The sequence below is a fragment of the Paracoccidioides brasiliensis genome, assembly GCF_000150735.1.
Source record: "Paracoccidioides brasiliensis Pb18 unplaced genomic scaffold supercont2.6, whole genome shotgun sequence".
In the NCBI taxonomy this organism is placed as follows: Eukaryota; Fungi; Ascomycota; class Eurotiomycetes; order Onygenales; family Ajellomycetaceae; genus Paracoccidioides; species Paracoccidioides brasiliensis.
This window is the reverse complement of record NW_011371363.1, coordinates 73,511-94,659: the sequence shown is the minus strand read 5'-3', so window position 1 is coordinate 94,659 and position 21,149 is coordinate 73,511. Positions and strand designations below refer to the sequence as shown.

Below are 21,149 nucleotides of genomic sequence, written 5' to 3'. Positions count from 1 at the left end.
TGGATATAAACAGGTGTTAAGCACCATTTCTTACATCAGGACTAGCTATAATGTATGGATATTTGCTTTATTTGCATGGCGATGGTTGTACTCCGTAGTGGTTGGCATTGAATGTTGGTAGTTGAACTCGAAAAGAAAAAAGGTGTTGATGCTCAAAGACGTCATTTTGCTCTTCATCCGTGAACCTAACCACATAGTTAAATATTTATTCGGCGACGTATTTATTTACTTATTTCATATCAATCTCCACCAACCCCTATATCCCAACGTTGTAGCGCCTATACTTTCTCCTTCTTAATTTCCTTAAATAGCTAAATAGACGGGAGAGAGGGGCTGCCCCCTCTTAAACCAACCACAGCATCCCATCATGAGCGACAAACAGGCAGAGAAGTGCGTGCAACCGTTGTTCCCAGACACAATTAACATTTATCCCCAATTTAACAAGTGAACTTTCTCCAATGAAGAAAACCCCCCGTCGACCTGTCAACCACCAATCCGCGCGGTATTCCCGTTGCACCCTTCGTCGATAATGTCGCGGACTACGTCTCTTCCCGCGCGGACGTAGAGCCGACACTGCGCTCGTTCCAGGAGATGATATCGAAATACCAGTTCATGGAGCTGAATACACAACGGCGCGGCCAGGGGCTGAAGGATAAGATCCCCGATATTAAGAAGACGCTGGAGACGGTGAAGTTCTTGCGGGATAGGAGAAAGGTCCGCTATTACTATTTATTTTTCTCATACTACCTGTTTTTGAGCGCCCCCAGTGGGCCCAATGTTTGAATATCGTAGATGTACATACGAAATGTCATTTGCGTGCTTATTTTTCCTGCTTCCTCTATCACTTTCCAAATGCCCTTTACTTTGTCCCGCATCTAAAACTCACACCAATGCTCAGGCCGGCACCGACACTGCTCTCGAAACCACCTTCGAACTCAACGACACTCTCTACGCCCGTGCCCTGATAAAGCCAGAAGACACAGACGAAGTCTTCCTCTGGCTCGGCGCAAATGTCATGCTCGCATACCCCATCGAAGAAGCTGTTGATCTGCTAACAGAAAAGCTGCGTGCCGCAGAAGCCAGCTTTGCAAACTGCGAGGAGGACCTAGGGTTTTTGCGTGATCAGATTACAGTATGCCCCCTCCCTTTTTCTTCCCTTACTCTTTCTCTCTCTTACACCTACTCTTAATGGCGGTGTTCTTTTCCTCTGGGATTAGAGGAGATTTAACCGTTAGTAATAATAATAAAACAAATACACTAACTTTCATTCCCTTTCTTTTGCCATTTGTACCAGACTCTCGAAGTCGCTACGGCCAGAGTCTATAACTGGGACGTCGTGCAGAAGCGAAAGGGGAACGAAGGGAAGACAGGGCCGGATGGTTAGGGGAACTTACGGTCATTAATCAGAGAGGTTTAGTTCCTTGCTTCCTTTTCTTTTGATCATGTGTTGGGCTTCTTTAATGGGCAACTCTGGGGTAGCGTTTTTGAGAGTGAAATAGAGAAATATATCTTGCTGTAGTTTTTACCCATACCAGTAACTATATGGTTCAAAAAATAAATAAATGAAAATAATGAAAAAATGAAAAAATGAAAATGAAAATAAAAAAACCAGAACATCGGGCAAAGAAGCATTTATTTAACCTCTTCAAGTTAAGGAGCTCGATACATTCTACGTTCAGTAACCCTGTTTCAAGAACAGCAAATTGAATCCCAATACCATACCAGCGACGTTGTACGTAATATTATAGCCTACACCAACATAGAAGTAGATTTAAATACGTCATGCAGATTAGTTCTTGATATCTCGTTCCAATTTTTCGTATGTAGATAGAGTATTGGAGCAGGATGGGTAAATATTCATTACATGGCCTGTGAAAAAGGGCAGAATAAAGATGAGGAGAACACATGCAACGAATTAGATTATTAAAAGATAGAAAAATGGAAGAAAACTGTTAAAGCTGTCTATATAACACATATATCCCTCTATCCCATCTACCCTCGAACGTGGCGATGTGATGTCAACATGCAAATGCATTTACGAAAAGAGCCACCTCAGCTGCAGCCAAAATAACCAATGATCTATATTCTTAAATTCAATGCTGAAATCTGCCCTTCAACCAAGCAGACAAGACAATCCATTAATCAACTGAGCATGTTCAATGAGTTAATTCAATTCACCGAAGTAATCCATATACGCCTCTGCCCATCCATATTCCATATGCCACTTTCCAGTTGCAAGGGGAAGAAGAAACGAAAAACGCCCGTTCCCTGAAGATTATCACTAATATTATACCCAAAGGATCGTTTCCAGGCATTTCATGTTCATGGAAAGAAGTCGAGCCGAGACTAAAAGAAAACAAACAAACCAAAAATAAATAAATGAATAAATAAAAATAGAGAAAGAGTCATACTCATCATAAGCCCCCCCTGACAAAACACACGGGGGACCAAATTAAAAATCGGGAAAAGCAACTCCATCATCAAGAAAAGTATAGGGGTGAGGGGGGTTAATAATAATGAAAAAGTAAAACCAAAATAAAACGGGGATGTGCTCCAAGCAACCAACACCAAAACCCCCCAAAACCTCTATAATTATATTACTCTTCTAATCCATTTCATCTCACCCACGACCGCCACCACCACCACTATTAAAACCAACAACCATTACAATGACAGCTACACCCATCTCATTTGCGCACATGTCATAATTCCTCTCGATCTCCACTTCTCTTAGCACGATCACTATCCGTTTCATCGCCCACAAATGTCCACGAGTCCTCCATGGCGCCGTAGAAATCTGGATCACCGGAGCCGGAGCCTGAGCCATGGCCATCGTCATCGAGGCCCATGTCGGGTATGTCAATGCCGGGTTCATCCAGTGTCGATGTTGCGAGGGCACCGGTCTGGGAAGCTGATAAGGTATGGGAGCGCTGTCGAACAAGAGTCTTTGCGTATTCCAGATCCCGATATATTGCCTGGATAGCGGTTGCTACGCCGTCTTCCTGTTGTTTGATGAGAGAAATCAGTACATGGGAGTTCAGAGCTTATTATATTACAGCATGGTTGCCGTTTCAGAAACTTAAGAGAGTGATAAAAGACCACGTACCTTTCGAATCTGCTCCCCAAGCGCTTTCGCCTTAACAATAATCCGCTCGCTATGCGTAGCTTCCCACAAAGCTCTCGAAAAGGCACTCACGTTAAGCCTCTTCATACAAATCCCAACCCCAAGATCCTCAACCCTGGACCCGAAGAAAAACTGATCCCCAAAGAACGGCTTGATGATCGTCGGAATGCCAGCACGTAAACTTGCACCCGTCGTGCCTGCTCCACCGTGATGCGCGGCTGCATCAATCTGAGAGAACAGCCAGTCATGCGGCGCTGCCTTAATTTGATGAATCTCAGGCGGGAGGGTAATTTCCACTTTTCCGCTTGACGGGTCACCAAGCCGGTCAGACCAACCCTTCGATAAAATACACCGGACATCGGCTCGGAGTACGGAATCCACGATCGTCTTAGTGAGAGCGGCTGGATCGGAGACAACGATGGAGCCGAAACCGATGTAGACGATCTTCTTCTTGTCGGCTCGTGCCTGTTCGATGAAACTTGTTAGTTCAGCTGGCGGTGTCCAACTGGCGCCTTCATCCAAGAACCAATATCCCGTAACGCGAATCCAGTCGCTGTAATCAAGAGGCGGTGGTACAACGGAAGGCGAGAAGTTATATAGGAAAGGAACTTTGTTTGGCTGCATCTTATCGAGATTGGTACCGCGAAGACCAAGTTCTCGCTTGCGCCATCGGTTCACCTGTCCAGCTATAGCTTTCCAAAAAACATTGTCAAACATGACATAGGTAATGTAATTGTACGCCCCACCCATCTTATGTTCGGGAACAGCGAATGCATGTGGATATGCTCTAGTCCTAGTCCAAGGCATCGTGAAGGTGCGAAAGTAGGGTATCCCGAGGGCCTCCGCAATGTGTATGCCGGCCATGGCGCTCGGAGATTCAATCAGGATATCGCTATTTTGACAACTTTTCCATGCAGAAGAGAGAAGGTCATCAATCCAACCTCTGAACTTTGAGGATGCTTCTTTCAGGAAGGAGTATGTAAACATCCCGTTTTCCACACATATCCGCATGAGTTCCGCCGGATCCCCTTCAACTGGGGCAAACTCAATGCCATGGTGTCTTATCCAAGGTTCAAACTCCTTATGAGTCGCGATTTTCGGTCTGTGGCCTTCCGCTATCAACCCTTTGCACAGTGCAATGTATGGTTGTACATCCCCACGGGATCCAATGGTCAGACATGTAATCCTTAACGACTCATGAGGCTTGAAATTAACCATGGAAACACGTGGATCATCAAAGAGAATTGGAGATGTCGCGGGAGACAATGGCACGGACGAAGAGAGCGTTTGAGAACCCTGTTGCTCATCGAGGCCCCCGAGCCTTGCCTCCTGTAGCATTTGATGTTCAGCCATCGCAGCCTCAGCCTCCTCTTTTTCCTGCTGTGCAAACAAACCAGACTCAACTAGGTATCGAATTGACTCAAGATTTTGATGCAGGGTAACAGCACAGTCATCTCGGCCATCTGCGGTATTAAATTCGAAAAACAACTCTTCGTGACCACTAATAATCACAACAAGACCATGGTACCCAAACCGAAAACCCTTTTCTTTTTCGACATTTTCTATATCCTTTAATGGTAGGATCATCTTGGTCCGCGTCCCAGGAAGTAGGCTTCTGAAACACATTTTCCGATTGCTAATATATAGCTTGCCGTAAAGCGGGAGAACTCGATGAAGATAAGCAAAGTATGTAGCCACTAGCTTCTCGGAAGGAGGGAGCGCAAAATGAGCACGGAACCTCTGTCCGTGTCCACATCCTTGCTCTTCATCTTCCGGATCAACCATCCTATCATCGGATAGAACAGCTTGGCCCTCGCCATAGTGTTTCTTCCCACCTATCCACATGCCAGATACTTTTTCGAAATACCCCATCGATTCGGTTGCAAGAATGTTACTCATGCGCTTTGATCGACTTTTAAGGAATCCGGCAGCACGTTGCAACGGATAGCTGCCAGCCTTCATTAACTCTTGAAGAGTGGGTGATGAAGCAGAGCGGGCTGCACTTCTATGTTGAAGGTCGTGTTCAGAGTCACCACCACCATCCAGAGGCTCAACTGGCCCGGATCTCATAAGAGATTCGGTTATCTGCGTTCTTGTAGGAGGCTGGTTGAGAACTTCGACTTCTGCGCCTGATGGTACGAAGCGGGTAGTATCTTCTGAATGGCGCCGGGGTTCATCCCCAGATTCAGATGATGAGGGCCGTAGCCTATGAATGGTGGGCGACTGGAAAACGTCGCTCCTGTTCAAGATCTGGCTGGCGGACTCCGCTGTCCCGCATGCCGACTGTAAGATAGCGGACACCTCCGTTGCATGTTCTAAAGACTGAACAAACGAATCTGATGAGCTCTGAAATTTACTCTCAGGAGACCTTTCGGGTGGGTGGTCCCCAACATTGACTCTGCCGATGCTCTCGCTCCTCCTTCTTTGTCCAAGGCCAGCTACATTCGGTTCATAGATGTGGCCCTGCATTAAGCCGCGAAGTCCTGAAATCTTAGGACTTCGACTCCGGTCGCGAAGAGGCGACCAGGGCCGCAGGGTAGCTCTGACCGACTCAGGATGTAATGTTGTTCCACATGGAGGTGAATACGCTCCAGCGGATTGGGAGCGAGGTCTGGACGCTCGGCCATAATCAGGTGCAAGTGCGTTGTGTTGGATTTGCTGTTCTGCCGTTTGGTTGACTAATTTTTTTAAAACTTCTATGGCCTCTTTGCCACATTCAAAAAATGAAAAGAAGTACTAACAGACAAAAAGAGGCGTTAGCGGCAAATATATAAAAGTACTTTTTCTCATTTTTCTTTTAAAATTCCTTTCTTTCAGGAGGGACGGTATATTTACCTCATCAACCGCACAACTCTCACCGCTTTCAAAAACGCGGATTTTGAAAGTATCTGCAAGATCAATAACAGGGTTCTCCTCAATGTCAATAACATTCTCAATCGGTAAAGATATCTTGACGCTATCTCCCTCATTGTGGGATCTGAAAATAACCTTTTGCAAGGTTTTCACCCATTCCCTTGCATTCGTGGCACTGTCAGCCCGGAATCGATAGATTCGAGTGTCTGTCGTAATCGTAAAATCCCTCACGTCTTTGTCCTTGCCTTTATGTTCCATTAAACTGGCCGAAATCCCATTCCGCAGGTCAATTTGACCACTGGGGAAATAAAGGTTTGACGGATCGAGATAATACGACAATACGTCACCTTTGAGCGTGAACCAGTATCGACTATATTTCGGGTTTTGACGTCCTCGCTTCGAGAGATAACCCGACTTGACAATGGTATGGGACTTTTTGGGGAGATAGGCGTAGAAGCTAATATGTCTTTCGGTAATGTACATGTACCCCTGAAGCAATACACTTTGGAGAAGCCAACATTGGTACTCTGATATAACCTTTTCAGGCCTATCAAACCCAAATATATCCATAAGTCGTGCGGAGAGAAGTGACGAGGGTGATGACTCCTTTCGTTGACGGTCTTTTTCAGAAATCCCCGTCTGGTTTGGTGGAGATTCAGATTCGCCAAAGCGGGCCTGCGCTTCACGCATGAGACCTTGCACTGGAGCCTCCGTGGAAGCCACCAATTGAACAGCTTCCCCAGCTGACGGCTCGTTCGACGCTGTGACATCTGGTTCAGGAGTTGTCTCTTTCCCCGTACTACTCTTGCCCGGCAGTTTCGAAAGGGATTTCAGAAACTGGCCCTCTGACATCCTTAGCCGATGAAATGACCGACCGCGTTCGTTCAGAGTTTTGGAAGATGGGGAAGGCTTGTCTCCATGGGCGATTTGCGTAAGCTGGTCTTTGGAAGGGCTATCAACACCCCGACTATCGATGCCATCGTTTGATAGGAAACGGTTCTTGAGTGGCTGGTCTGTATCTTCATCCGCATCGCTGTACTCATCGAATCTGGTGTGGAAATCATTTTTAGAGCTTGCGGCGGCTATCATGGAGAAGACAGACTGATGCATGTGTGTCAACATCCCTGCACGACCAGCAGTGTCCGATGGTGGAGCCGCCATATCCTCTTGTTCGTCATCCCCAATCCTTAATCGTTCAGGAATGTGGCTCAAGGAGAGACGGTTGGAAGAGGTGCTATCAGTGTTGGGCCTACCAGCCCCCACTTTTGATCTAAATTCATCGTATGGAGGCATGGTTGCGTGATAAGGTGGAAAAGTGGTTGCTGTTGTGTATGGAGGCAATGAAGGGTTGAGGATTAGGGGTCGAGCAAGTGATCTATGGAGTAAACGTGTCGTCAGACTCAAGAGAAGCTAGATCATTATGCGGAACCTCCGTTCGCTAAATTTATATTGAGGTATATAAGGTTCTGGAGAAAAGCCTCTCCAAGAAAAAAAAAATAAAATATAATATAAAAAAAAAATTAAATTAAAATAAGATAAGATAGCCGAATGCAGAGTGCGATAAGTTGTAGCTAATATAATTTTGGGAAAATGCATACCAACAAAGGGTACGCGTAGCAAAAGAAGATAGGGATGAAAGCTTACCTGAGTCAGAGCACCATCAGCTTGAAAACTACCTCAGTGCAGCTATGGATAAGAAGGATACGGGAGCCAAACCGGTCAAAGTTAAAGAGCGTAACAAACAATCTACTGAATCTCCAAAGCTGAAGGGTAACACATAAAAACTAAATAAAATAAACACACAAAGGAAAAAGGGGAGGTGATGCGGGCGTGTTTTGTTGGCTGGAAAGACAAGAAATGCAGCTTATCCAACAGGGTGTAAGGGGGGGGGGGACTTCCAACTAAGGGGCCGAGTCCGGAGTAGTTGGGTTATCTACATCACCATCTCAGCAGTCCGCAACGTCATAGATTAGCGGTGTGGGTGGGGAGGAAAGGATAGAAAGGGGAATCCATCGCCAGATAGAGGGATGGGATGAGAAGATGAGCATAAGGTTGAGGATAAGGTTGAAGAGAAGAGAGAGAGAGAGAGAAGGGGAGAAAGTAGAAGGCGGCAGTTGACGGGATGTCAGCCGCGTCGTTTGCCCTAGAGTGAAAGGGGGCATGTGATGGCCTGAACATGGTGCACGAGCCACAAGCACCAGCCACAGACCGCATAAGGCTTTCAATGGCAAGTAGCCGTTTCGTAGATTACGTCATCGCCAGCACGCACTGGCGCCAATATATTATCAAAACGTTGGCGTGCAATTCGTGCAATTCGTGCAATTTGCATTCTTCCTTTCCAACAAGGATTTTCCTTCATAAGAATAAAATAAAATAAAAAAAGCTAAGGAAAAGAAGTTTCAAGAAATAGGATCTGTTTATATAGTGCTTTGAATCTAAGAATAATAACCAGTGATGAGTGAGTCAAAGCTATAATTAGCGTTTGACAGCTGATTCAAAAGAAACAAAGAAGCGCAAAGGTCAAGCCAGCCATTCCTTCAACCCAACACCCAATTCAACCAATTTAAACCTGATAGCCCTTCCCAAAAGGGATATAGCGGGTGGCAAAAAAAAAAAAGGGAACAAACAGTGTTGTTTTGATTAAACGGACGTCCCCATACACCAGCTGAGATCAATATCCAAACCTCATCCTCATACATCCTCAAATTTCTTCAACTTCGTCTCGAACTTCGAAACCCACTCAGACAGTATCAACGCCGCAACGTTCATCCCAGACAACGAACTGGTCTCCATCGTCGAGATAAAACTCTCCATCCCGCTCGTATACCACAGGTTTGGCGCCAGTTTGATATCCTCGAATGTAACCCGCGGATACAGATATGGATACGACTGCCACACCTTCTCATAAGACCAGCTAATATGTGACGGCGAGATATCAGCTATGCTCTGGTCGTCGCGGTAGGTGGCCTCACCGCCATCATCATCAGTGTTGGAAGTGGAATTATTATCCAGCAGGCGCACCCCGTCAATTCCAAGGATTTGGCTTAGGAAGCTTGCTTTCAACTGCTTTGGCGAAAATATCTTGTACACGTAGTGAGGCCCAGGGGGGAGGCCGTTGCGAGTGGTTTCTGGCGGCTGGACTTTTTGAAGGGTGCTGATGCACCAGAATTGAGCGGGACCAACACCATCAGTTCGAGCGCCTAGCTTGACATCGGGAGGGAGTGTGGTGAGGACAACCTCAGGAACAGACGAGTCGGCAGGCATTTTGAAATATGATGGTGACAGTTTATAAGGGGTGGCGAAAATTGTGACATGGAGGTTGACGTAATGTGGAGAGTCGATTGGGCGTTTCAGGCGTGGTGAAATAGAGATGTTGGAGAATTGAAATGGGTTGGCGATCACCACATGGTCAACAGTGTCTTCTGCAAGGGTGTTGTCTGGGTTGCGATGGGTGACTTTGTATGTCTTGTTCCCAGAGAGCTCAATACTAGTTACGGGGGAATTTAGATGCACCGTTGCCTTTGATGCGTTAAGCATGGACTGGAAGATTTGCCAATTGCCGCCCTCCACAGCGACTGCGCCATCTGTCGCCATGCATACCATCGTCTCAAGGCCGTGGATCAAGGGCAGATTTTGCCCGTAGTTCACCCGTGTGCTTGCCTGGATGATCTCCCTTGCGAACTGCTCGGATACGCCATTGTCTTTCAGGTACTCAGCGCCGGAAGTCCAAGTCGCTTCGGCTAGACCAGCACTCATAGCCGCGTCGGATAGAGATTGGAACGGGAAGTATGGAAATTTGTACAGCTTCAAAAACCTGTTCAATGTCGACTTCATAAGATTCTGCGTCTTCATGGGTGCCCAACCGTATCTATAGATTAGCTTGAAGATGCTCCACCAATACAAGCCCCCCCTCTCTTGGAGAAATTCAAACTCTCTGCCATCCCAGACACCCAAGCTATGAACGGATTCCTTTGGTTGCCCAAAGTCTGAATCTCTCAATTTCAGACCGAATTTCCTCGTAGCTCGGATCAGGTTCTTATTGACCTCGACAAATATAGAGGCACCCAGCTCGACTGGAAGACTGGGATCGTCGAACAGATTGACGGTGGTAGATCGACCACCAATGTAAGATGCCCGCTCGTAGACGGTGAGGTTGAGCGGGATTGAAAAGAAATCAGTAAATTGTCGCAGATAGTACGCAGCAGAAGCACCTGCAGATCCGGCACCTGGGTAAACCAATGTCAATATCCAACAAGAAAGCGGACGCAACAAATTTATTATTTATTATTATATATATATATATATATATATATATATATATGGTAATATAAATGACTCCACTTACCGATCACTGCTACTTTCTTAGCTGGGGCCGGATCCGGGGTTGGTGACAGGACCGTAGCTGGTGCTTGGGGTGGTTCAGGCTCCACCTGCAGCGGAACCTGTGCATCCTGGCAACTGGAATGGGAAGCTAACAAGAGCACACAGAAAACAACAATTGCCAGAGGAGAAAGAATGCTGCCTTTGATCAAAAGCATTTTTGCGAACTATCGCCTGTTCAATGAACGAATGGACGATATAGAGAATGCAGAGGGAGATCGGATCATCACGGACAAACCGCTCGCCCTCTATGTGCGGCGGGTGAACTAACTACCTACCTAGGTAGTTAGTGTGGGGAGATTGCAAAGAGTACGATGGTCCTCCCCGTTCAATAGGAGGATACAGAGCTCTCTCGGAGTGGTACGATAATCGTGGGAGGATAAGCTGATAGATATAAATAGGTTTGCTCTCTGGAAGACGACGTCGTTGGTTTCTGGTCGTGGTTACGGCTATCCACGACTGGGCTGGGGAGCTTCAACGGAGGCTCGTTGGGCGGTCAAGGAAGGCCCTTTAGTGATGATGCAGGCACGTCCAATGAGTTAGTTGAGTTGCCGCAGCTTGACACACCCAAATCTGCGGGTGATAACAAAATCCCCTCGACACGAACGGGCGAAGTATTTTACTGCAGTAAGAGTATCTAGATTGGACATGAAAGCTATATTTTTCTATATTTTCTATAGTTACAGAATATAGGAATGAAAATCTCTTATTGTGCTGGTTAAGGTTAAGGTTGTTGAAGCTTGCAAGAACCCCAAGTACAGGGTTCTAATTGGCTCAATTTTGAGAACCTCAGCGATGACATTCATCTGATTCAACTTCACATACTCCGTCCCTGATCATTACAAGAAATATACGGCAGATATAAGAGTGGCGCTATGACTATCTCCTGGACGCAATGCTCAAGAATGGGACGCTTTATAAATTGCAATTTGACAGGGCGACCAAATCTCAATTCCGTGCATATAAACAGAGTTGGCGTGCAGTTATCAGCAGGCAAGCAAGTGAATGAGGATGATGCTGCCTTCGAGCTCCTTGCGCCGTTGGCAAACAGAGATGGGGACATGGCAGCCACGGCAAAAGCTTGATAAATGTCCGCAACGCTATGCTGTTCGTCCAACGATGTGCCCCCTGATGTTATTGTGCTTGCCGTTGCGGCTGGGGGCTGGCTGGAGCGCTGCTGCCAACGTCTACGGCCTGTATCCGGATCCAGCTGCTTCTGTATTGCTGGCTTCCCCAAGTCTGCTCTTGCATTCTGATTCACTCTCGCAGTGCAAGTCGTGCATGCATCGTGTGTCCTGCTCAAGTCTGTGGAAAATATCTCTCTGTTTCTCCCCGGGCATCCTTATATGAACTCCCCTCAACCCAATCTGATATGCTCCCAAAAGACTGCCCTGCCCTGCCCGTATTCAGCATTTCAACACGTTGACTCTCTACGATGGCGCCTTTGACCTTTAGCGATATAACGACCGCTGTTGCTTTCATCTCTATCATCGGCCTCATTATGACCTACGACCACATTACCTTGATCAAACAGAGACTCGACGTTCTTAACAGCAGACTATCAAACGCCATACGGCAATCAGAGGCAGCAGAGAATGAAGCCCGCTCGGCAATCGAAAAATCCAACATCTGTCGCAAAAAGATGGCAATGCTCGAGGAGAAGCTAAATGACTACCAGACAGCTCTGATGGACGAGATCGCCGAAATCACCCAGCGCCAGGACCTGAACGCCGCCGTCAGCCATCGCGATAAAGACAAGAACCACCAGGGGAGCGTTAGCCGCCCGCTCCATGAGGTTCCTACCTCCTCCTCTCGCAAGACGGATCAATCGTACGTCAGCAGAAGACCGACTCGGGAAACTATCCTGTCCCGTGATACGTTTTCGCCGCACCGTTCCATCTCTGCTGGGTGTGTTGGTGTGGAATATGCTCGCGGTGACCAGACGCCCATACCACCAGTGCTGGTCAAGGGAAAATCGGATTCAGGGAAGAATTCCATGCGGTCGGTTATAGCCAACTTATCTTCCAAGGCGCCCTGGCGGCTGAAGACTAAAGAGAAGACGGCTGCTGTAAGGCAGAGGATTTCGAGCTTCCACCTTTAGCTGTGATTGTTATTAGAGATTGAGCTACGGGTTGTTCGGGTTGTACGGGTTGTACGGATTGTACGGATTGTTCAGTTTGTTCATTGTCAAAGTTTTCTGTGAGTGGACACTAATAGTGCGCTTTTGTTTGATTTCATACAAGTTTTACTTGCATCTGACCATGTTGGTTCCAGTTCATCCCTTGTAAAACATCCGTTTCCAGTCACTGTTCACTACAACTGCTGGGTCACTGGGACGAAAATATTGAGATCCGCAGCACTTTCCGAGCAGCAATGGGAGAATTGCATCCAATCTTCTTCTCGGCAGCCAAGATACCCGGAGGCATCCGTCTTTATCGATCGATTTATAATTTCCCATTGACTTTTGTTGTCATGATCGCGTGGTATGTTTTACTCCCATGTTAGCTGCCGTATCGTTTATCGGATGGCATGGTGTGAATGTGATACCCGAAACAACCCAGCTAACGTTTATGCCAGTACGACATATCGGCGGAGAGGATTGTACCCCAATGCATGGTATCTAGGCCATTGGATAGCCGGGCATGCTGCAAATACCCACGTGTTTGTTAAACAAGATATTGTCTTTTACCAATCCAGTAATGAAATAAAAAGAAACCAAGTTCGATCAATGCTACGTCTGTACGCAAAGAACATATCTATTCAAAACACAGTTCAGATGGAATGTATACACGTCACGAACCTCTCATCAAACAACACACACTTCTATATATAGTCCCTCAAACCTAAAAGCAATAGGTAAGGTCCTGCAAGCGAGACAACTCCCCTAGAGCTTGGACAGAATTCGCCCAGCATCTCCACTACCAAGAACCAACTCATCAGTCCGATAATCCGAGTTGGCAGTGACCTCGTTCAATGGGTTCTGCCTATGGGCCAACTCAAACAATTCTTCGTACACTTTACCGTCATAACGGCCCAGCGCACTGTAATTTTCCTTCGTCAGCTGATGCCCCAACATTCATTTTTATTTTCGCATCAGGCACACGGGAAATAATCAAATCTCACCTATTCAGCAGAAAGTCAGGAATCGCCCAGGAGTCCACCAGCCGCACCGCATGCGGCCGAACACGTTGCATCAGGTCGAATACACGAGTCGTAACCGCGTCGAGATCTTCGTTCGACACCGCGCCGCAGCTGTAGAATTCGCGCGATTCGGTTTCCATGGTGCTCAGGGCGAAAAGGCGGAAGAGATCCCAGAGAACCTCCCGGGTTTGTTCGGAGGGGATATTGGCGTCATTTTTGAGGGCGTTGTAGAAGTTTATGACGAGGATGGATTGGGAGTGTGCTGGTTTCTTTTGGTGAGTATTTAACACAATAACGCAACGGAAAAGGAGTATGCTGAAGGGAGGGGGATTTGTAAGGGGCTTTAGAGCATACTGCGGCTTAATCTGTAGAAATCTATTAGGAGGCTGTTCCAGGATTGTTTCTGGATCTCTCGCTTTTCGTATGCTTTGAAAGACTGGGTAGATAATTTGCGGTCAGCTTGGATATACATACATTTTTCAGGGTATTGGAAGGAAAACATTAGTGGACAATGAATCGTGGTCATCAAGATCTTACGAAATATGCTGCTCTCCATTCAAATGCGTGCACAATATCCTCATCATTCTTGAGCACGTTGAAATTGAGCTTCCTATCCTTCGAATTGAGATATCGCTTCAGACCCTCCTCCGTCCGTGTAGTTGTGGGGCCCCCGTTATTCTGCACCAGTTCGCCAACTTTTTTAATCAGATATCGGGCCACTTGCTGTGTGATCATGTAATTGTCTCCCTCGACAGTGGGTTTGGAGAGATAGTTATTGTTAAGTTGCACGAGGCCGCTGCCTCCCCCAAAGCCATGGCCGCCCATGGCTCTTCGACACGTCTCAATGCCGTTTGCGCTAAGATCCGTGCACAGACTCTTCAGACCCGAAGAGGTGCTGTGGAGTTCGGCAAGGGTGGCAAAATCTCCGGCTTTTTCGATATCCTGTCTTGTCCGGTCGTAAAGTTCGCTCATGGCTTTGCCGCTATAGTGGAGTGCGAATGTTGTGGCCAGGAGGGGAAGAATTCGGAATTGGACAGTGGGGTAATCTAGAACGTTTATTTCTAGAGCAGCATCATTGGGTGCATCTTTGTCTTTGAACTGGCGCCGTATAGAAAGATATCTCACTGCCACTGTTACAGCTCGGGCGAGTGCGAGTCTTGCTTCCATGACAAGTTTAGCACGGATCTGGGAAATTGGAATCAGCTCTGGATACTCCATTTCTTTCGGTTGGAATTGGGCATGGCATACATGGGTCAATGTTCCATATACAACCACTGGGTTTTTCGGCTTGGTATATTCGCCAGACTCAGGGTTCACACTTGAATACCCGGCTAGCATAGCATCATGTGGAACTCTGCGGATACTGCGCGTCAGTTTCGTAAAACAAAGATCTGCTGGGATTCAAAGCACCCTTACCTATGGTGATTGAATAACAAGTATCCGTTATCCATGCTATCATACCCGTACTTCGGACCAATATCGCCCACCACGATACTCTCGGGTGGCTGGTGCGTCTTCATATCCCGAATCTGCACAATGAACGGATGAGGTCCATAGTTTTTATACTTCGTATCTATTCCAGATCCTGAAACAGGAAGCAGCAGTTGCGCAATAGCAATGACATGGTTTGCAGTGCGGCCCATAGTGCCGTTCCACCACTTACTCGCAGTCAAATGCGGACTGTGAAGAACAAATTCTTTGGTTTTTGGATCCCACTTTGCTTCCAGCTCGAGTCCACGAACATTGCTTCCATGACCCAGTTCTGTTTGCGCGTAAGCCCCAATCACTTCCCATGCTTCAATCTTGGGCATCCAGTACGCCTTTTGTGCTTCACTTCCCTGTTGAGCAACCGTTGTGGTGAACATAGACGTGTGGAGGTGATAAGGGAGCACATCGTCGCATAGGCTGGCTGCCATGCTGTAGCCGTCTTTGTTCCATCTAAATTTGTCCTGGAACTGGCGGATTCTCTTGCTTCTGGCTAATGCTAGCAAATATCGGTCCGGGCGGGAAAGATTGGCCTGATTTGTCTTTTTGAAGAGGGGATCACTCTCGAGAACATTGAGGACACGATTTTGCTGTTCAAGGTATTCAGAGGTCAAAAGATGCTGTGAGAGCTCATGGACTGGAATTGACGATCGAGCCCTCTCATTTGCGAGAATCGTAGCTCCATCCGGGGCTGCTGGCTTCAGTGCTGCGCTGAAATCGGTCTTGTTCGCCATTTCATGCTCAGTTATTCTGTCAATCTCAAAATTTGGAATTCGGAAACATCAATTGACCGGTGAAAGTCAGGCTTTCTGGTGTTAAAGCGTGAGAACAACAGACTTATATTATCACAGTTTTCGGCAATCGTGTGCATCTTTTGAAGTCAATTCCAGCGCCTTTCGTCCGCGGCGGGAAGTTCACCGTCTCAGGGCGTCGATGTTTAACATCCTTTGGACCCAGCCAACCAGGGGCGGGCGTCTGGAGTCAGAATATTTCCCCGAGGTCCAGTATCAGAAACGCTGGTTCGAAAGTTGGTGTAATTTGGAGGTGGTGAATTTACCCCTCAGATGACGGCGCATTGCCGAACTCCCGTGTTTTAGCCTATTGCAACATATGAACCCCATTCGGCATATCTAGCAAAAATCTATACATCAGGCGAGTGAAGCCTTGCAAGCTCTCAGTAGCTACAGCAGAGTTCGCTACCGCTTCAAGGCGTGACGGACCTGGCGAAATCCAACACAACCTGTACCCGTTCGATATCAGGAAGGTTATGATTAATGATTGAGCATATAACTATGGCGGTGATACAAATTTTAGCAGGCTCATATAGTTACCGTGCTGATGTCGGTGAAGCCCACAAAGCATATTGAAAGTCAATCGAACACCGGGAATGTTTACCAAGATTCCAATTGAAAGCTGTCCAGTCAGTTTACGTAACCTTTCTTCTCTCGAAGTAAATTAACGGGCCGAAAGAGGAATGGTATTGGCCTATCACGGGAAATCTGTTTTATCCTTTTTTTTTTGTCCGTTGTCAAAATCGGTTGAAGTGTTTGAGCTAATTAAGCACCGAGAGCGTTGGAAAAGTTACCGAATCGCCGACCGGGTTTAGCCATTGCATCTAGATCCCACTCCCCATTCAATTCAGCGTATCAATCCCGAGGATCTAATAAAAAGCCGAAGTAGAGCTCTCAACTTTCCACTGGGGGAATTTGCAAGGCCAGTATAGCAAAAAGAAAAATGGCAAATCGGAGATTTGGGAGCTATGGCTTCGGCAGGATCTTGCATTGGGTGGTGCCTTGACCTCAATCTTCGTTTCAACCTAGTAACTATATCATAAACTGCTCTGCTGCAACGTTAGCAGATGTGCGCTTTTCAGCAAGAGGCATTTTCCAATAAATACGCTAAGTCATGATGTCGCGGAATATTAGCAATGATGTCCATGAGACTCCGTTTTCCGTCTTTTTATGGGGCGGGAAGGAGAAGTTCGAGGAGCGCAAAAAGCTGCTGAAGGCTCTTACATCGAACCCCGTTTTCTCCAAGACTGATGTGACAATTCCGTCGCTGTCTCGGAAAGACGCATGGAGGAGAGCTCTAAGTCAGGCTCGCGAGTTGATAACGCTGAAGCATAGGGAAAAATGGACAGGCAGCCAATTCCGCGATGCGGTACGGATGCTTGACTACTTCGTCCCAGTGCAACCTCAGTTCAGAAGTATGATCACCTCTGCTTATATCAATTCTCCTAACATCTAACAGCCGAGCAGTCTTTCTTTCGAATCTTGAACGCCAAATGACGGACGAGCAAAAGGCAATTTGGATCCCAAAGGCAGAAAGGTTCGAGATCTTGGGATCGTATGCCCAAACGGAACTTGGCCATGGCTCAAACCTAAGAGGGCTTGAAACAACTGCTACTTTTGATAAAGCAACGGACGAGTTCATAATAAACTCGCCGGCCGTGAGCAGCACCAAATATTGGATTGGAGCAACGGGAATCTGGGCTACTCATTCCATTGTTGTCGCCCGTCTCATCATTGATGGGAAGGAATACGGAAATCATCTTTTCCTCACTCAGCTTCGCGACCTGGAAACGCAGGAATTGATGCCAGGGGTAGAAATTTACGAACTGGGGCCTAAGGTATTCCAGGGCATGGTTGGGGTGGATAATGGTGCCATGCAGTTCCACAATGTCAGAATCCCTCGATCTCAAATGCTGGCGCGGAATGCTCAGGTTTTGCGAGATGGGACATACGTTCCACCAAAGAATACAAAACATTCATATGGCTCCATGATCACCGTGCGGGCTATTATGGCTGAGATTACCGGATACGATTTATTGAAGGCTGTCGCAGTAGCCTATCACTATACGACCTTCCGAAAGCAATTCTGGATCGAAGGGCAGAAAGAGGAGAATATGGTATTCAACTATGCCAGCGTCAAATATCGACTTCTTCCACTCCTTGCGAAGGTAAAAAGTTCCAGATTGCTTTGATCTGTTACCCATTACAAGTCAAGCTAACATTTTAAACACGTTTAGGGGACGGCGCTTGTCCTCGTTGGACAAAACATCAAACGTGCTTTCGATGAGTACTCGGAGGTCGTCATCAAAACGGGCAACACGTCCCAACTTGAAGATCTTCATCTGCAAACCGTAGGCGCAAAAGTTTACTCGACTGACATCACTGCGAATGGAGTTGAAATTTGTAGAATTGCATGCGGAGGCCACGGATATAGTGCTTTGTCTGGTTTTGGTCAGATGTATGCTCACACCGTCAATGCAGTTACATATGAAGGTGACAACTATGTAATTGCCCAGCAAGTTCCGCGAGCCATCAATAAACACTATAAAGCGTAAGGTGCTCCTGTCATAAAACTCTCGACACATCACCCCAGGATTGCTAACCTGGATTTGCCATCGTAGAAAAACCGAGCACACAGTTCCCAGCCTGTCCTATCTAAGCTTCCTCAGAAAGCCTGAGAGCGGCATCAAGCTCTCCGTATCTTCGGAGTCCGACTGGTTCAAGACTGAAGCCCAACAATGGGTTCTCGAGCGCCGCCTAGCAACCCTGGTAAAGACTCATATGGAAGCTAGCGAAGCAGGCAAAGACACCAGCTTCGCCGTTCACGAACTCACCATGGCCCATTGCGATTTCGTCTATTGGAGGGGATTCTGGGAGGTGATTAAAGAGGCTTCTGGCACCGAGTTTATTCAACAATTGGAGGCTCTTGCACAAGTGGTAAGAATATCTTCCCGCAACTCCTTTTCCAGGCACACAATATACTTGCGATAATTTCCGCTGATTGCCAAAACAAAACAGTTCTCTCTTTCAATCCTCCAATCGGCACACAAAGATATATACGCTCCTTACGCCCTGACAGAGTCTCAACGCAAAACTCTTTCGTCTGCTTATGACAGGGCAATCGACACCTTATCTGGGTATGCAAAGTCTATCATTGATGCGTACGGTTTTACGGAATTTGAAATGGATAGCGCATTGGCCAGAGCGGATATGGACCCGTATGAAGCGCTCTTTGCTGGAGCAAAAAATAGTGAAATGAATAACATGAGGGATATCTGGCCCACTATTGTGGATGCGAGGAGAATATGGGGGAGGTTGGACGCTCAAAAGAAGGAGAATGCAAAGTTGTAAATGGATAGATATGGGAATGAAAGGTGTAGAGAAGATTCATAGATGTCATGTACTTGTACATACACCCAAGCTCCAACTACCACCCCGTCTAGTAATGAAATATAATATTATGTCTGAAAAACACGAATTGCTGCTTAAAAACATAATTGGAGTCTCCCCTAGATTACACTTTGAGTGTATGTCCAACTTCAAAGTATCGATGAAACTGAAGTTCGATTAACTAGTTAACTAACTAAACTAACTTAGTCAGCAAGTCGTGAATAGTTTCCTCATTAGCCAGAACCCAGCTCGGCTGGACCTTCCCAACCACAAACCATTTTGCGAACTAAACATTGAATTGAAAATCTTCAACGTCAAATATCTTTATATTAACCACTGCAACACACTACCAAGACAGACTTCTCCTTTATCCTCGTCAACCGACTTCAACCGAAGTGTTTATGCAGACTCTTCAACTACTGAAATTCTTCGATTTCACTTTTGATACGTTGGAGTATCTCGCAAACAATTTGTGGCAAACACAGGGACGATAACGAGGGAGAACATTCAAGGTCGAAGTCGACGCATCATATCTCAAAGGACAGGGATCAGAGAAGATCAAAAAGGCACCAGAGAGTGAAAGGGCGCATCATGGCTGTGTTCGACAAGTGCAAAACGAGGCCGCAACATATTGAAGCCATTCTCAATGGTTTGGACAGATATAACCCAGAGACCACCACCATCTTCCAAGATTATGTCGTGCAGCAGTGCGAGGACAGGACATTCGACGCCTATGCCAACTTGGCACTGCTGAAACTGTGAGCGCTTTTATTTGGCTTCCTGTTTAGGGACTATTTTGAAATCCCTATTACTAGTGATCATACCACTCTTTTGATATCCTGTTCTCGTTCGTTCTATCTATTTATGCTCTTACTCTGATGAACTCCGTAATTTCTATTACATTCACGTTTCCTATTAGCCTAGACATTTTTACCTGATACAATATCTGGTAATTGACCTGCGGATACGAAATTATCTGAAACGATATTGGTCATCCCCAGATCTTTCTGTTTTCGTACCAATCTACGAAAGCACTGCTAATGTATGGATGCCTATCATCGGCCATCATCTCTGCAGCTACCAATTCAATCCTCATCTCCTCCATACCGAAACAACAACCAACATTCTCGCCAAAGCGTTAACCGTATTCCCCTCACCCGCCTTTTCTCTATCTCTCGCTCTCCTCCCAGCGCACACACAGCCATTTGCCTCATCAAAAACATCGTCCCTCCCCATGCAAACGTCTGATTTTGTCGAATCTGTCCAAAAGCTCTCCCGCCTCAACACCCTCCTTGAATCCGCACAATACCCCCACTTCTGGTCAACCCTCAATTCCGATGATCTGTATGCGGATTTAGTTGCCGATGTTTCAGGGTTTGAAGAGCTAGTGCGCGTTCGCATCGCTGTCGAAGTTGGCAAAGCATTCCGTGAAATAAGCGCTGACATTCTGGCTCAATGGCTTGACTTGCATGGATTGGAAAGTTTGGAGAAATTCGTCGTTGATGTTTGCGGGTGGGAATTGGACAAGAGCGCGGGACCAGATCTCAAGAGTATAGTCGCTAGAGTCCCCAGGAATAAGGAGAATGAAGCCAGAGGAGAGATTAAGGGAGAGAAAGTGGGTATAGAGATGTTTGGCCGAGTTCTTCGGAGAGGTTTCGAACAACCCGTATGATTTTTAATTCGCCTCTTTGTCTGTTTCTTTTTCCATTTGAGTCTACATGTTCATTTTTTTTTTTTTCGTTATCATGTCTTGAATATTTCTTGTCAGATTTCCTGTTTATGCGGGATCCGCATTTCCTTCTGATGCGGAAATGAAATATTGTCATGCCAGGGAATAGGGAAGCAAAAATATACTTAATTGAATCATTTGATCACAACGGGCTATCTTCCGTTAATCTCGCCATGTGGGCATCGAACTGCAGTGCGTATGCAGGTGCGGTATAACCAGCTACTAATGTACGCTCTAGGTATATTTTTCATAACAA

At 46.5% G+C, this 21,149-nt stretch overlaps 7 protein-coding genes across 7 annotated transcripts; 4 read left to right on the top strand and 3 right to left on the bottom strand.

The window, feature by feature from the left end:
* Positions 1 to 367: 367 nt before the first annotated feature.
* On the top strand, positions 368 to 1,384 carry PADG_05124 (tubulin-binding prefolding complex subunit PAC10; the record flags this gene model as incomplete). The annotated part of the gene is made up of 4 exons (XM_010762579.1): positions 368 to 390; positions 465 to 714; positions 899 to 1,132; positions 1,295 to 1,384. The coding sequence occupies 4 exons, from the start codon at positions 368 to 370 to the stop codon at positions 1,382 to 1,384; spliced, it is 597 nt and encodes a 198-aa protein (XP_010760881.1).
* Positions 1,385 to 2,702: 1,318 nt separating this feature from the next.
* PADG_05123 (uncharacterized protein) lies at positions 2,703 to 7,270 on the bottom strand (the record flags this gene model as incomplete). Its single annotated transcript, XM_010762304.1, has 3 exons — positions 2,703 to 3,002; positions 3,107 to 5,860; positions 5,960 to 7,270. The coding sequence occupies 3 exons, from the start codon at positions 7,268 to 7,270 to the stop codon at positions 2,703 to 2,705; spliced, it is 4,365 nt and encodes a 1,454-aa protein (XP_010760606.1).
* Positions 7,271 to 8,668: 1,398 nt separating this feature from the next.
* On the bottom strand, positions 8,669 to 10,515 carry PADG_05122 (uncharacterized protein; the record flags this gene model as incomplete). The annotated part of the gene is made up of 2 exons (XM_010762578.1): positions 8,669 to 10,203; positions 10,323 to 10,515. 2 exons carry the CDS (start codon positions 10,513 to 10,515, stop codon positions 8,669 to 8,671), a joined length of 1,728 nt encoding a protein of 575 aa, XP_010760880.1.
* Positions 10,516 to 11,792: 1,277 nt separating this feature from the next.
* On the top strand, positions 11,793 to 12,458 carry PADG_05121 (uncharacterized protein; the record flags this gene model as incomplete). Its single annotated transcript, XM_010762577.1, has 1 exon — positions 11,793 to 12,458. One exon carries the CDS (start codon positions 11,793 to 11,795, stop codon positions 12,456 to 12,458), a length of 666 nt encoding a protein of 221 aa, XP_010760879.1.
* A 783-nt stretch (positions 12,459 to 13,241) lies between these two features.
* Positions 13,242 to 15,717, bottom strand: PADG_05120 (uncharacterized protein; the record flags this gene model as incomplete). The annotated part of the gene is made up of 6 exons (XM_010762303.1): positions 13,242 to 13,398; positions 13,481 to 13,760; positions 13,853 to 13,934; positions 14,036 to 14,683; positions 14,747 to 14,852; positions 14,915 to 15,717. The coding sequence occupies 6 exons, from the start codon at positions 15,715 to 15,717 to the stop codon at positions 13,242 to 13,244; spliced, it is 2,076 nt and encodes a 691-aa protein (XP_010760605.1).
* Positions 15,718 to 16,888: 1,171 nt separating this feature from the next.
* PADG_05119 (uncharacterized protein) lies at positions 16,889 to 19,125 on the top strand (the record flags this gene model as incomplete). Its single annotated transcript, XM_010762302.1, has 5 exons — positions 16,889 to 17,189; positions 17,242 to 17,942; positions 18,012 to 18,325; positions 18,396 to 18,711; positions 18,793 to 19,125. 5 exons carry the CDS (start codon positions 16,889 to 16,891, stop codon positions 19,123 to 19,125), a joined length of 1,965 nt encoding a protein of 654 aa, XP_010760604.1.
* A 630-nt stretch (positions 19,126 to 19,755) lies between these two features.
* On the top strand, positions 19,756 to 20,836 carry PADG_05118 (eukaryotic translation initiation factor 3 subunit K; the record flags this gene model as incomplete). Its single annotated transcript, XM_010762576.1, has 2 exons — positions 19,756 to 19,922; positions 20,242 to 20,836. The coding sequence occupies 2 exons, from the start codon at positions 19,756 to 19,758 to the stop codon at positions 20,834 to 20,836; spliced, it is 762 nt and encodes a 253-aa protein (XP_010760878.1).
* Between the last annotated feature and the right edge of the window lie 313 nt (positions 20,837 to 21,149).